The 14,940-nt window shown below is 45.2% G+C and overlaps 1 protein-coding gene across 8 annotated transcripts in view; it reads left to right on the top strand.

The window, feature by feature from the left end:
* The window catches only part of LOC140481361 (transcription factor COE3-like), a 485,497-nt gene that overhangs the window by 380,935 nt on the left and 89,622 nt on the right, over nt 1–14,940 (top strand). For all 8 annotated transcript variants that reach the window (XM_072577432.1, XM_072577442.1, XM_072577459.1 and 5 more), the window contains exon 11: nt 10,877–10,965. In XM_072577432.1, the coding sequence (XP_072433533.1) occupies nt 10,877–10,965 (89 nt within the window). The remainder of the gene's footprint in view (nt 1–10,876; nt 10,966–14,940) is intronic.

Here is a 14,940-nt window from a genome sequence, read left to right on the forward strand (position 1 = left end):
ACACCAAGGAGATAATGTAGTTGAGTTTGGAATATTCAATTTCAAAGAGCGTACAATGAAATAATTTAACAGCCAGGCCGAATGAAAGCTCTGTGTCCCAGGACAGTTCCTGAAGGCCCCCTGTAGGTTTGTTTGTTGCAGTGATGCTCGTCTCTGTTCTGTCCTTTTCGAACCAGTTCTTTGAAAAGAGGTTAACGCCATCACAAGAAACAGACTGTGTTTGGTGAGCCTTTTCCCATCATGCTTTTGTCAGGGAGGGCAAGCAGTTGAGCCATATTCTTTGTTTTTCCCACTTAAACTAGTAATCCGGAACCTCGGGCTCATGCTCTGGAAACCTGGGTTCGAATACCATCCCGTAAAATTTGAACTCAATAAAAAAATCTGGAATAAAAGAAACTCTGGGCTAATGATGATCATGCTGACTGTTGTTAAACACTCCAATAGTTCACTAATGTCATTTAAGGATGGAAATCTTCCATTCTTGCCTATAACATTTGACTCTAGAAACACAGTAAAAATAATTGATGTATAACTGCCCTCTGGGCAATTAATAATGGGCAGTAAATGCAGGCCTGACCAGTGACCCTCACATCCTATGAATGAATAAAAAAGAAACAGATTTTTCTTCTTTATTGTTTCATGAGATGTGGGTGTCGCTGGCTAGGCCAACATTTATTGCCCATCGCATATTGCCCAGAGGGCAGTTGGGAGTCAACCACATTGCTATGGATCTGGAGTCACATGTAGGCCAGGCCAGGTAAGGATGGCAAATTCTTTCCCTAAAGCACATGAGTGAACCAGAAAGGTTTGTCTGACAATCAGCAATAGCAACATGGTCTTCGTCACACTCTTAATTCCAAACGTTGATTGAATTCAAAGTCTGTCGTAGCGGTATTCGAACCCAGGTCCCCAGAACATCACCTGGGTCTCTGGATTAACAATCCAGCGATAATACCACAAGATCTTACTACCAAGCCATTTGCTCACCTCAGAGAGCAGATCAGAGTCAACTACATTGCAATGGGTTTGGAGTCACATATAGGCCAGAGCAGGTAAGGGCAGTAGACCTCCTTCCCTGAAGGACATTAGTGAACCAGATGGATTTTAACAACAGTTAGAGTCATCGAGTCATAGAGATATACAGCACAGAAACATAGAACAATACAACGCAGAACAGGCCCTTCTGCCCTCTAGAAACACAGTAAAAATAATTGACGTATAACTGCCCTCTGGGCAATTAATTATGGGCAGTAAATGCAGGCCTGACCAGTGACCCTCACATCCTATGAATGAATAAAAAAGAAACAGATTTTTCTTCTTTATTGTTTCATGAGATGTGGGTGTCGCTGGCTAGGCCAACATTTATTGCCCATCGCATATTGCCCAGAGGGCAGTTGGGAGTCAACCACATTGCTATGGATCTGGAGTCACATGTAGGCCAGGCCAGGTAAGGATGGCAAATTCTTTCCCTAAAGCAAATGAGTGAACCAGATAGGTTTGTCTGACAATCAGCAATAGCAACATGGTCTTCGTCACATTCTTAATTCCAAACGTTGATTGAATTCAAAGTCTGTTGTAGCGGTATTCGAACCCAGGTCCCCAGAACATCACCTGGGTCTCTGGATTAACAATCCAGCGATAATACCACAAGATCTTACTACCAAGCCATTTGCTCACCTCAGAGAGCAGATCAGAGTCAACTACATTGCAATGGGTTTGGAGTCACATATAGGCCAGAGCAGGTAAGGGCAGTAGACCTCCTTCCCTGAAGGACATTAGTGAACCAGATGGATTTTAACAACAGTTAGAGTCATCGAGTCATAGAGATATACAGCACAGAAACATAGAACAATACAACGCAGAACAGGCCCTTCTGCCCTCGATGTTGCGCCGACCAATGAACTATTCTCAGCTCGTCCCCCTACACTATCCCAAAATCATCCATGTGCCTATCTAAGCATTGTTTAAATCTCCCTAATGTTGCTGAGTTGACTACATTAGCAGGTAGGGCATTCCACGCCCTTACCACTCTCTGCATAACGAACCTGCCTCTGACATCTGTCTTAAATCTATCACCCCTCAATTTGTAGTTATGCCCCCTCGTACAAGCTGACGTCATCATCCTAGGAAAAAGACTCTCACTGTTTAACCTATCTAATCCTCTGGTCATCTTCTATGTCTCTATCAAATCCCCTCTTAGCCTTCTTCTTTCTAATGAGAACAGAAAAAAGACCCTTCGGTCCAACTCGTCCATGCCAACCGGTTGATGAAATTGAATTTAAATTCCACCAATACTGTGGTGAGATCCAAACCTATGTCCCCCAACCCTCTAAACATGAGGCTGGCTTACTACCCTAACAGTGCACTCCTGCTTCAGCCAGTGAGGCCCAACAAACGATTAACTGGTGCTTGTGGCTGAGACATTAGAAAGAGCCCCTTCTGCCAGTGCACTAACACTCCCCGAACCTGCATCATTATAATTGTCTGAGGCAACCCTGACCCATTTTGTGTTTGGAAAATTACAGCAGGGCATCTTTCGCTAGTAGATGAGATGGCTTCCCTCAGTTTGGCACCTTGTCTAGAATGACAATGAGAGAGAGCCGTTGAGGGTAAATTGTTTCACCCAGACGGTGCTGGGATATCGGTAATCATTGTCTGCAAAGGTGTTGTGGGCAGAAACTCCCTGCATTTAAAACATTCTTGGATATGTATCATGTCCCATGGAGCTATGGCCAGAGAGCTGGAAAGCAGGATCAGTCTGGTTGCATACTATGACCAGCATGAGCGCAATGGGCCAAATCGTCTCCTTTGAAACATTGATTTGCACAATTTTCTGATTTGCAATTGATTAAAGGAGTTGATAAGGTAAAGCGCGTCAATAAAGAGGGGGTCATCACCGGTACAATTAGAGCCAGCTCATTTGGGAGTGACATCAGGAAACACTGGTTCACATAAAGGTGGTTGTGGAGTTCTGGAAGCTCCCCTTCAAATAGCTGGACTTCAATTGAAAATTTCAGAACTGAGCTTGACAGATTGTTGGAATATAAAGGCCTGCTTGATGAAGGCCATGGGTAGAGTTAAGCCAGAGAGGATCCTATCGGATTAGTAGAAGAGGGCTGAGGATTGAATGCCCTCCTCTGTTTCCATGTTTCCAACCATATGGTTCACATGTGAGCCAACTTTACCTTTGGGGCAGGTCAGAGACCTTCCTGGTCCTCCTAGCCTTTATGCCCAAGAGACTCCAGTTGGTACCTCACCCAGGGATAAGTCGATAATCTATCAGGCTACTAGGTATGTGAGCCTTACTTGCAGCCAAAAGCCCACATGTTCTGCCAATCGCAGGAAGGGACCATCTTCTTTAACCACTGCCCTGGCTGTTCATCTCAGTTGAGACAAATGTCCAAGAGTATGATGGGTTGGGGGACAAGACAATAGAGCTTAGGCAGAATGGAGAGGGAAGGAAGGAGACTTGAACTCTTACCGCCCCTGCCCCCCACCCCCAAACCTCCACTTTCCTGACCTGGCCCGTGATGCTCTCCACTGATCCATTCTGACAGCCCCTCCCCTCATCGCAACCAACAACACCCTTCCCCCCAAATCCAAGTGACCCAAAGGGCTCATCCACCTACCTGACATCCTGCCCACTGTAATAGCAGGAACAAAAGCAGCGATTGATGGAAAAGTTCAGCAGATCTGGCAGCACCTGCAGAGAGAAATCAGAGTTCAGTGTTTCTTCAGAACGATAGGATTTTGTTTCTGTAAAGGAGGATGGTTAACGTGGTGCTACTGTTTAAGAAAGGTGGTAAGGACAAGCCAGGGAACTACAGACCAGTGAGCCTGATGTCGGTGGTGAGCAAGTTGTTGAAGGGAATCCCGAGGGACAGGATGTACATGTATTTGGAAAGGTAAGGACTGATTAGGGATAGTCAACGTGGTGCTGTGCGTGGGAAATCATGTCTCACAAATGTGGTTGAGTTTCTTGAAGAAGTGAAAAAAAGGTTTGATGAGGGAAAAGCGGGAGCTGTGAACTATATGGACTTTAGTAAGGCGTTTGACAAGGTTCCCCATGGGAGATAAGTTGGCATGGTTAGATCTCACAGAATACAGGGAGAACTAGCCATTTGGATACAGAACTGGCTCAAAGGTAGAAGACAGAGGGTGGTGGTGGAGGGTTGTTTTTCCGACTGGAGGCCTGTGACCAGTGGAGTGCCACAAGGATCGGTGCTGGGTCCACTTCTTTTTCGTCATTTATATAAATGATTTGGATGTGAGCATAAGAGGTACAGTTAGTAAGTTTGCGTATGACACCAAAATTGGAGGTGTAGTGGACAGCGAAGAGGGTTACCTCAGATTACAACAGGATCTTGACCAGATGGGTCAATGGGCTGAGAAGTGGTAGATGGAGATTAATTCAGATAAATGCGAGGTGCTGCATTTTGGGAAAGCAAATCTTAGCAGGACTTATACACTGAGTGGTAAGGTCCTAGGGAGTGTGGCTGAACAAAGAGACCTTGGACTGCAGGTTCATAGCTCCATCCTGTCCAGAGCCCTCCAATGTAGAAGCCATCTAGAGCTGAGCTGGTCATTTAAAATCCAATCAGATTCAGAGACAGGGATAACAGGATGTTGGGTCCATCAGGACTGAAGATGCTGAAAGTTAGAGTAGAATGTGAGGTGCTGAAAAAGCACAGCAGGGCTGATGAAAGGCTTTTGCCCGAAACATCAAATCTTCTGCCTCCAGTCAATCTCGGCTTCTGCTAGAACTCCCCAGTCCTCACATACCCCCTGACTATTCCAGTGCTTTTCTCATTGAGATCGCTGTTCTCTCTTATAAATTTCAGCTGCCTGCTTCCTGACCCGCACCCAAGATGTACAAGTAGAAGTGGCGCAGTGGCTTAGTGGTTGGCACTGCTGCCTCACAGCACCAGGGATCCGGGTTCGATTCCAGCCTTGGGTGACTGTCTGCGAGAAGTTTGCACATTCTCCCCGCGTCTGTGCAGGTTTCCTCCGGGCACTCCGGTTTCCTCGCACAATCCAAAAAGATGTGCAGACCAGGTGAATTGGTCGTGCTAAATTGCCCATAGTGTCCAGGAATGTATAGGGTTAGGTGCATTAGTCAAGGTGAATGAGTCTGCGTGGGTTACTCTTTGGAGGGTCAGTGTTGGGCCAAAGGGCCTGTTTCCACAATGTAGGGGTTCTATGATTCTAAAGTAGGCCATTGAGATAGCTCTGCTAGTCAATGAGGTTGTGGCTGATCTGATAATCCTCAACTCTATTTTGCTGCCTTTTTCCATAACCTATGATTCCCTTGCTGATTAAAAATCTGCCTCAGCCTTGATGATGCAACCTCTGTGGTAAAAAACTTCTACAGATTCACAACCTTCTCAGGGAGGAATTTCATCCTTGTACAAGTTCCATTCATCAATCACCCTGAAGCTCATTGACTTTTCACTGTATCAGTCTATCATTGCCATCATATTGAAGTTGTCCTGTAACCCCAACTCTGTCATTTCCTCCAGCTCTAAGATTATGTCCAATTTGTTCATTCCTGATTCCCTTCGCTCAGCCATTTTTGTCGTCCGCTTTGGAATTCCGTCCTTAAATTTTTCCGCCTCTCTCCCTGACTTTCCTCCGTCAAGATCTTTCTCGAACCTCATTTCTTTGGTCAAGCTATCGTTGGCGCTGCGCTTCTATCTCCAGAGACAAAAGCAGGAATTGTGGGAAAAGTGCAGCAGTCTGGCAGCATCTTTGGAGAGAAATCAGAGTTAACGTTTCGAGTTGAGTGACCCTTCCCCTCTCCTGTGAAGTCGCTCAATGGCCTGATGTGACCTGATACTGATTCCGTGAAGCACCTCGATACAACAGTGCTGTATGAATGCAAGTTGTTGTTGAAACAGTCCGATGACTAAAGATGGACAGATAAAGCATAAGAGAAAGGCAGGCCAAATCCGAGGTAAACAGAGAAAAGGACAACGCTGAAAAATGGCCCAAGACAGACAGACAGTGTGAAGGAAAGGGGTGGGGAGGGAGAGAAAAGAATTAGCGTAAATATTTAAATAGGTGAGCGATAAATAAATCAGCCTTTTGGATGTAATCAAGCGTGTTGCAATAGAACTGCCCGAGTAACAATTCTGAGCTTAAACACCCCTGTGTTCGGTGCAAACAATCTGTCTTAAATCAATTTGATTTATAACAGAGCTCTCAGAAGGAAATCCACTGCAAAGGCTGTTGCAATGAAAAGCAAATATTGTAATTTGAGTAATAAAGTCTATATGCAGTTTGCTGACTGGAGCGCCAAGCTTTGTAAAGGTGTGTGTGTGTGTACGACAGGGGGAGAACACCTGATTGTTATTCATGAAACGGTGAGTTATGCATATTAGTGCAAACAAGCTACCCGACTTGCTTATATTTGGAGTGTCAATCATTTTAGTGAATACAAGATTTGTACTTGACAAACTGGAGTGAGCAACTTGCTTGACAAATTGTCCCCAAAGTCAAATCTGACAGCCTTTTTGTGATTAATGGCCTGATTATGGGAGCATTTTTTTTTTACACGTTTTGAATTTGCATTACATAAAGATGGAAATTGTTCTCACAGTGCAGGCACAGAGAGGGAAATGGATAGCATTTAGTCAGAAGGTGTTGCATTCCTTGTTTGGGAAGAACAGAGTCCTTGTGGGGGACTGGGTAGCTGTCACTCTGTCCTCTGTCGCCTCATGTTAACTGCCTCCATGTCACACCGATCAAATCCTTTCTCTGAAAGACTTCGCCTGATGAAGGAGCAGTGCTCTGAAAACTTGTGATTTCAAATAAACCTGCTGGACAGTAACGTGGTTTCATGTGAGTTTTGACCTTGTCCACCCCAGTCCAACACTGATACCTTGACATCATAATTTTAATGGATGTTTAAGACCTTCTAGTTAATGTCGTAACTGGAGCAGACTATGTAATTCCTTGAGCCTACCCCAGTGATTACTGGGATAGGTAGCAGGCGTGGTTCTGATTGTAAGCTGAAAAGGTTGAAGGTTCGAATCCAAATCCTAAGGGTTAATCACCATGAACTAAGACATTAATTCAGTGTCAATCTAACGGGTTAATGGCCTATCAAATATTAGCTTTTTAGTTTTGCTTTCACAGTGCTGTGGGCAAGGTTGCTGCCTGTCTGTAGTTGGCCTTCCGATGACGATGGGGGTGGTGTGCCACCTTGTAGGAATGCTGCAACCCACCTGCTTCGACTCTTCCTTGTATCTGTTTGGTACCACTGTATGGTTTGCTGGACTGAAATCAGAGCTTCATGTCCCTCACTCATCAGGGAAAACATGAGAATACCGAACCTCACAAGGTCCCCACAGAGGAAAGAGTGCCGATCGGTTGGCAAGTCAACTCTGATAGGCCAAGGCATTGTGAAGGAGAACACAATGATGGGGGTGGGGGGTGGAGCTAGAGGCTCATTGAGTTCCTTAGTAATTAATAAAAGCTAAAGGTAGGTCCTTCTTCCCTCGGTTTGGAAAGAACAAATCACGAGATATGAATATATAGTCCACACAAAGTCTCATTCTGACAAGTGGAAATAAGCCATGTTACAATCTTGAGTATGATTGTAAATTGATTGTTCGAGTTTCCAGCAGCTAAGCACCTCCCTTTTGTCTTATCGTAGAATTCTTATGAATGTTTGAAACTTGGCATTCTTGTATTTGTCCTGACACAAAGCTTCAGTTTGTCCATTCTTTATTCCCTCTTGCTGAACTGTGCCTATTCATTGAGTTCCCGACCAATACTTTAAGGGTTTGAAATTACTCGATGCACTCCTCTTAATGAGTTTAGAAAATCTTTCTAATCACCATTAACTAAGACATTAATTCAGTGTCAATCTAACGGGTTAATGACTTAATTAAAATAGCAATCAGGAATTTTGCCCGAGTCTGTTTGTCAATTTGTACATAATAAGACTGTAATTTCCATCCCATGGTGTCTCGATGCTACTTCATTTTTTTCTCTGACTCCCTTCATTCCTCAAACCGGTTGAGGCAAAGCACAATGCATGGTATTCATATAGCGCCCTCCTTGATCTTGGGATGTTCCAAAGCACTTTACATCCAATCTTTGAAGCTTTTTTGAGCTGTGTTCCCTGCTGTAATGCAGGAACAATGGAGCTATTTTGACAAACAAGAACAACGATCATCACATAGCAGTTTGGAGCTGTTGAAGGCGAGTCCACCTCCTCTTCTTCACAAGCAGTACCACGGGGTCTTTTACCTGATGGGAGCTCAGTGAAATAGCTCAGGATGAGCATTTGCCCATTTTACATGAGCTGAGAAACCTCTTCACCCCATGGTTTGTTAATCAATGAAATTCTCTCCCCCGAAGTGCTATGGGCCCTCAGTAATTGAGTATATCCGAGACCGAGCTCGCGAGACCTTTCGATACGATCGGACTTATATGTTAGGGAAGGAGTTCCAGGATTTTGGACCAGTCACAGTGAAGGAATTGCGACATATTTCTGAGTCAGGATGGTGAGTGGCTAAGGGAGGAACTTCGAGGTGGTGATATTCCCTTGTAACTGCTGCCCATTTCCTTGTAGATGGAAGAGGCTGTGGGTTTGAAAGCTGCTTTTTCAATGAAGTGCAGTGCAAATATTAGTCTTTGGTAATAAAGGGGGTGGCTGTTGAAGATGGTGAGTAGGTTTTTGTTCACCTATTCATGGGATATAGGAATCACTGACTGGGCCTGCATTTATTGTCCATCCATGACCTTCAGAAACTGCTGCTTAGCTGCCTCCTTAAACAACTATACTCCATTTGGTAAAGATGCTCTTCAGGAGGGAATTCCAGGATTTTGACCCAGTGACAATGAAGGGATGGCGACATGTTCCCAAGTCAGGATGGTGAGTGGCTTGGAGGGGAGCTTGAAGGTGGTGATGTTCCATGGATCTATGGCCATTGTGCCCCTACATGGAGGCAGTCCTGGGTTTGCAAGGTGCTGTCTGAGGATCCTTGGTGAATTTCTGCAGTGCATTTGTAGGTAGTACACACTGCTGCTGTGAGTGTTTGGTGGTTGATGGAAGTGATTGTATGATGTGGCACCAATTAGGCAGGCTGCTTTATCTCAAATGGTGCCAACATTCTTGAGTGTTGTTTGAGGTGCACCCATTCAGGCTAGTGGGGAATATTCCATTACGCTTCTGACTTATGCCATTTAGATGGTGGACAGGCTTTTGGTCATTATAAGGTAAGTAATTCTTTCCAGGATTCCCAGCCTCTGACCTGCTCTTATGGACACAGCCTATAAATAGCTTTTCTAGTTCAGGTGCTGGTCTGTCCTCCGATGTAGCTCATGTCTATACCTTAACCCACTAGGTATCATGAGAAATGCAACCCTCTTTGATTGCTTTCCCTTCAAGTCTTTTGTGACCAGCATCCGCTCCTGGTACTGAGATTCACTCACCCGTGAGAAAATTCCAGATTTTCTTGGCCAAAAATAGGCAATTGACTTTTACATAAGATCATCTATTACTCGAGTATATATGGTATTCGGATCAGACTTTGAGCTTGTGATGGTCCCTGAATGTCCCTCCCTTTATTGGTGTTGCAGAGCTGCCTGCTAGCACCATTGCTGGCCACAGTGTGTGTGGCCTCCCTTGGAGGGAGTTCGGGAGGGTGTTCCAGAACCTTGATCCAAGATGGCCTGCGGTATTTTCATTTAGTCCAGAAACTCAGCTAATATTCTGGGACCTTGGTTCAAATCCCACCATGACAGATGGGATTTGACTCTTGATAATAATCTGGATTTAGGAATCTACTGATGACCCTGAGACTGTTGGCAATTATTGCAAAAAACAAGCTAATGTCTATCAGGGAAGGAAACTGCCATGCTCACGTAACTCCAGACCCATGGCAATGTGGTTGACTCTCAACTGCAATCTGGGTAATTAGGGATGGGCAATAAATGCTGGGTCTAACCAGAGACACCCACATCCCACAAGTGAATAAAATAAACACTGAAGGGACAGTGAGGAATAGGTCAGGTCAGGTCCACCCCAATCCAACACCAGCACCTCCAAATCAGGTCAGATCTGTGTGACTTGGAGGGGAACTTACAGGTCGTGGTGTCGCCATGCAACTGCTGCCCATGTGCTTCCAACTGGTACAGCTCATGGGTTTAGAAGATGCTGGTAAGCTCTTTTACCACAGTACGTGAGCAGCAGAGAAAGTGAATGTTTAAGATGCTGGTTGGAATACTAATTAATGGGCCGCTTTGTCCTGGCTACATTTTGTAATCTTCATTTGTGGAACTGATCAATGTTGACCAGGAGAGCCATATTTTACAAGGCTAGGCTGACATCAATGGTGGGCAGTGAAAAGATCATGGTGGCTCAGTGGTTAACACTGCATCCTCATAGTGCTAGAGGCCTGGGTTTGATTCCCACCTTGGGTGACTGTGTGGAGTGTGCACATTCTCTCCGTGTCTGGATGCTCCACTTTCCTCCCACAGTCCAAAGACTGTGCAGGTTCGGTGAATTGGCTGTGGGAAATTGCCCATAGTGCTCAGGGATGTGGAGTATAGGGGTAAATGTAGAGTAATGGGGAATGGGTTGGCGTAGGATACACTTTGGAGCTTCGGTGTGGACTTGAAGGGCCTGTTTCCACACTGTAGAGATTCTGGATCGCGACAATTGCCCTCAACATCCTGGGCTCAGGTTTGCTGTTTAGTCTCTTAACTTTTAACTGAAGGCAGCATCAGCTGAGCAGTGGTCATTTCAGCTTTGCAGTGTTCCGACAGGGCTCAGTGTTTGGACCTTTGTGACTGTACCCTTTATTTCTCCACTGTCTCCCTCATTGCCTTTGACTGATTTCTCTTGTTCCCTCTAACTCTATAGCGTTGAACGAGCCTACCATTGACTACGGATTCCAGCGGCTACAAAAAGTCATTCCACGGCACCCTGGGGACCCTGAACGATTACCGAAGGTTAGATTTTTATCGATGTGATCTTTCATTCATTAAACAGAAATATTACAAGCATTGAGGATCGCAGACAGTGATAACCATCCTAGCAACTTAGAAAGGCTGTCAGTGCATGAGACATTACAGTGAGAGGAATTGTTTGCCGTTCATTCTCACATTGGGATAAGTGATATTGCTTTGAGATGAAAAAGAACACAGAAGAGAACAATGCAACATTGCAGGGAACGATAAAATGTTGTGGTGACAGAGTATGTTGTGTTGGAGGGTTACAGTGACGCTTACCCAACGGGAAGGCTCCACGTGTATGAAGACTGTTCTCCAAGGATGAGTGAAAGTTTACGATTCATAGAGAGATGGGTATCTCATAGTCATAGAGCCATACAGCACAGAAACAGACCCATCGGTCCAACTTTTCCATGCCAACCAAGTTCCCCAAACCAAATTAATCACACTTGCCTACATTTGGTCCAAATCCCTCTTAAATGTACCTATTCATGTACCTGTCCAAAAATGTCTTTTAAATGTTGCAACTATACCTGCATCGACCACTTCATCTGGCAGTTCATGCTTCATATGAACCACCCTCTATGTGAAAAGGTTACCCCACAGGTCCCTTTTTAATCCTACTCCTCTCACCTTCAAATTATGCACTCTAGTTTCGAGCTCCCCTATCCAAGGGAAAAGAGCTTTGCTATTCATCTTATCCAGCCCACCTATGATTTTATAAACCACTATTAGATCCCCCCATCAAAATTCTATGCTCCAGTGAAAAAGATTCCAATTGACAGTGTGGTGCTGGAAAAGCACAGCAATCAGGCAGCAGGAAAGTCATGCCCAATGAAGTCAGCCAATGCCGAGGTCCTTCAAATCTGGGGTCTCTCTTATTTGATCTGGCTGTCACTTTACTGCTTGGACAAAAGCCATCATCAGGAATGGGCTTTCCTGATGAAGGCTTTTGCCCAAAACGTCGATTCTCTTGCTGCTCGGATGCTGTGTTACCTGCTGTGCTTTTCCAGCACCACACTCTCGACTCTAATCTCCAGCATCTACAGTCCTCACTTTCATTTTGAAAAAGATTCCAGACTCTCCAAATGCTTCTTATAACTCAAACCCTCTGATCCCAGTAACATACTCTCCAATTTAATAATAGGTTTGAATTTTGTTAGCAAAGCAAATATATTGTGATCATTAATTTCTAGAGGCAACTGTCTGTGTGGAGTTTGCACATTCTCCCCGTGTCTGCGTGGGTTTCCTCCGGGTGCTCCGGTTTCCTCTCACAGTCACAAAGATGTGCAGGTCAGGTGAATTGGCCATGCTAAATTGCCCATAATGTTAGGTAAGGGGTAAATGTAGGGGTATGGGTGGGTTGCGCTTTGGCGGGTCGGTGTGGACTTGTTGGGCTGAAGGGCCTGTTTCCACACTGTAAGTAATCTAATCTAAAAAGTAATTAATCTAGAGTGCAGTAGCAGATATGTACCAGGTAAAAACAATAACTGCAGATGCTGAAAACCAAATACTGGATTAGTGGTGGTGGAAGAGCACAGCAGTTCAGGCAGCATCCAACGAGCAGCGAAATCGACGTTTCGGGCAAAAGCCCTTCGTCAGGAATATTCCTGATGAAGGGCTTTTGCCCGAAACGTCGATTTCACTGCTCGTTGGATGCTGCCTGAACTGCTGTGCTCTTCCAGCACCACTAATCCAGCAGATATGTACCGCAGAGGTTGTATAAGGCTCTGGTCAGACCGCATTTGGAATATTGTGCGCAGTCTCAGGCCCCATACCTAAGGAATGATGTGTTGTCCTTGCAGGGGGTTGAGAGGAGATGGACAAGAATGATTTTGGGGATGAAGGGTTTGTCATCTAATGAACGTTTGGGGACTTTTGGTCTATACTCGATGCAGTTTAGAAGGATGAGGGGGATCTGATTGAAACTTACAGAACCCTGAGAGGCCTGCAATAGAGTGGGTGTGGACAAGACAGTTCTACTAGCAGGGGAGACTAAGACCCGAGGGGCACAGCTTCAGAGGGAAGGGACGACCTTTTAGAATTGAGATGAGGAGGAATTCCTTCAGCTAGAGGGTGGGGAATCTGCGGAACTCATTGCCACATAGGGCTGGGGAGGCTGCATCATTGAGTGTATTGACGACAGAGATAGATCAGTTCTTGATTAGTAAAATGGGGAAAAGGCAGGAGATTGGGCATGAAAAACATATAAATCATGGTTGAATGGTAGAGCAGTCTCGATGCGCCAAATGGCCTAAGTCTGCTCCTATATCTTACATTCTTCTGGTCATTTGTTTTTGGGGAGTTCCTACAAAGATTATTACATTCTAAGGAGGGGAAAGCAGAAAAGTGACAGCCACATCAGATAAGAAAGACCCCAGATTTGAAGCATAGGCTGAATTCATTGTCATATTGTTATGCACCTTCCAGACCTACAGTAGGATTGTGCTGGTATAACTGTGGATTACCATCCTCAATGTCCGACTAGATCATCCAGAAGACTGATTCATGAGAATCTCCAAAGACAAGCAACCAAAATAAATATGCTTGATTCCCAGCAGGATGGAAACATCTTGCAGCTCTGTTGCGAAGCAAAGTAATGACTCTTATGCGATGCTATGTTAAGAATGTTTGGAAATCCCTTGGCTACCCTGGACTTCCCTGGAATTATACAGCTCATGGTTAACTCATTATATCTCCTCCAGCTCTTCGAAAGTGCTATTCAGTTTGTCCTGTCCACCACTAACACTGCATTTTCCAGCCCAGAGTCTGCCCTGCAAATGTTTCTTTTTCTAACCTGTCGCATTTACTTCCACTAGTCTTTTGGACATTGCACTCACCAAATCTTTATAACTGACTATGTTAAAAAAAAATTCTCCTTCCTTCCCTGGTGATTTTATCAATTACTTGCAGATTTTAGTTATCCACTTTTTAAAAAAAATTCATTCATAGGATGAAGGCATCACTGGCTAGACCAGCATTTATTGCTGATCCCAAAGGGCAGTTGAGAGTCAACCACATTGCTGTGGGTCTAGAGTCACATGTAGGCCAGACATGGTAAGGATTGCAGCTTAGGGCGGCACTGTGGCACAGTGATTAGCACTGCTGCCTCATAGCGCCAGGGATCCAGGTTCAATTCCAGCCTCTAGACGACTGACTGTGTGGAGTTTGCACGTTCTCCCTGTGTCTGCGTGGGTTTCCTCCGGTTTCCTCCCACAGTCCAAAAATGTGCGGTCAGGTGACTTAGCCAAATCAAATTGCCCGGAGTGTTAGGTGCATTAGTCAGAGGTAGGTATAGGGTAGAGTTACTCTTTGGAGAATTGGTGTAGACTTGTTGGGCCAAATCACAGTTTCCATACGGTGGGGATTCTAATCTTCTAATCCTTCCTTCCATTAAGGATATTAACGAACCAGGTGGACTTTTCACAGTTAACAGTGGCTTCATGGTTGTCAATAGACTCTTAAATCCAGATATTTTTGTAAAATTCAGGATAATGCCATCTGCCATGGCAGGGTTCAAAGACACCTCCTCCGACTGCTCCCTCGACCATGACCCCACCCCCCATCACAAATTTCCCTCCCCACCCCTTTCAGCTTTCCACAAAGACTGTTCCCTCCATGACTACCTGGTCAGGTACACGCCCCCCCCTAACAACCCACCCTCCCATCCTAGCACCCTCCGCTGCCACCGCAGGAATTGCGAAACCTGCGCCCACACCTCCTCCCTCACCTCCGTCCAAGGCCCCAAAGGACCCTTCCACATCCATTTCTCCTGCACATCCACCAATGTCATTTATTGTATCCATTGCTCCCGATGCGGTCTCCTCTACATTGGGGAGACTGGATGTCTCCTAGCAGAGCACTTCAGGGAACATCTCCGAGACACCCGCACCAATCAACCCCAACCTCCCGTGGCCCAACAGTTCAACTCCCCCTCCCACTCTGCCAAGGACATGTAGGTCCTGGGCCTCCTTC

The sequence above is a fragment of the Chiloscyllium punctatum genome, chromosome 1, assembly GCF_047496795.1.
Source record: "Chiloscyllium punctatum isolate Juve2018m chromosome 1, sChiPun1.3, whole genome shotgun sequence".
Taxonomy (NCBI): Eukaryota; Metazoa; Chordata; class Chondrichthyes; order Orectolobiformes; family Hemiscylliidae; genus Chiloscyllium; species Chiloscyllium punctatum.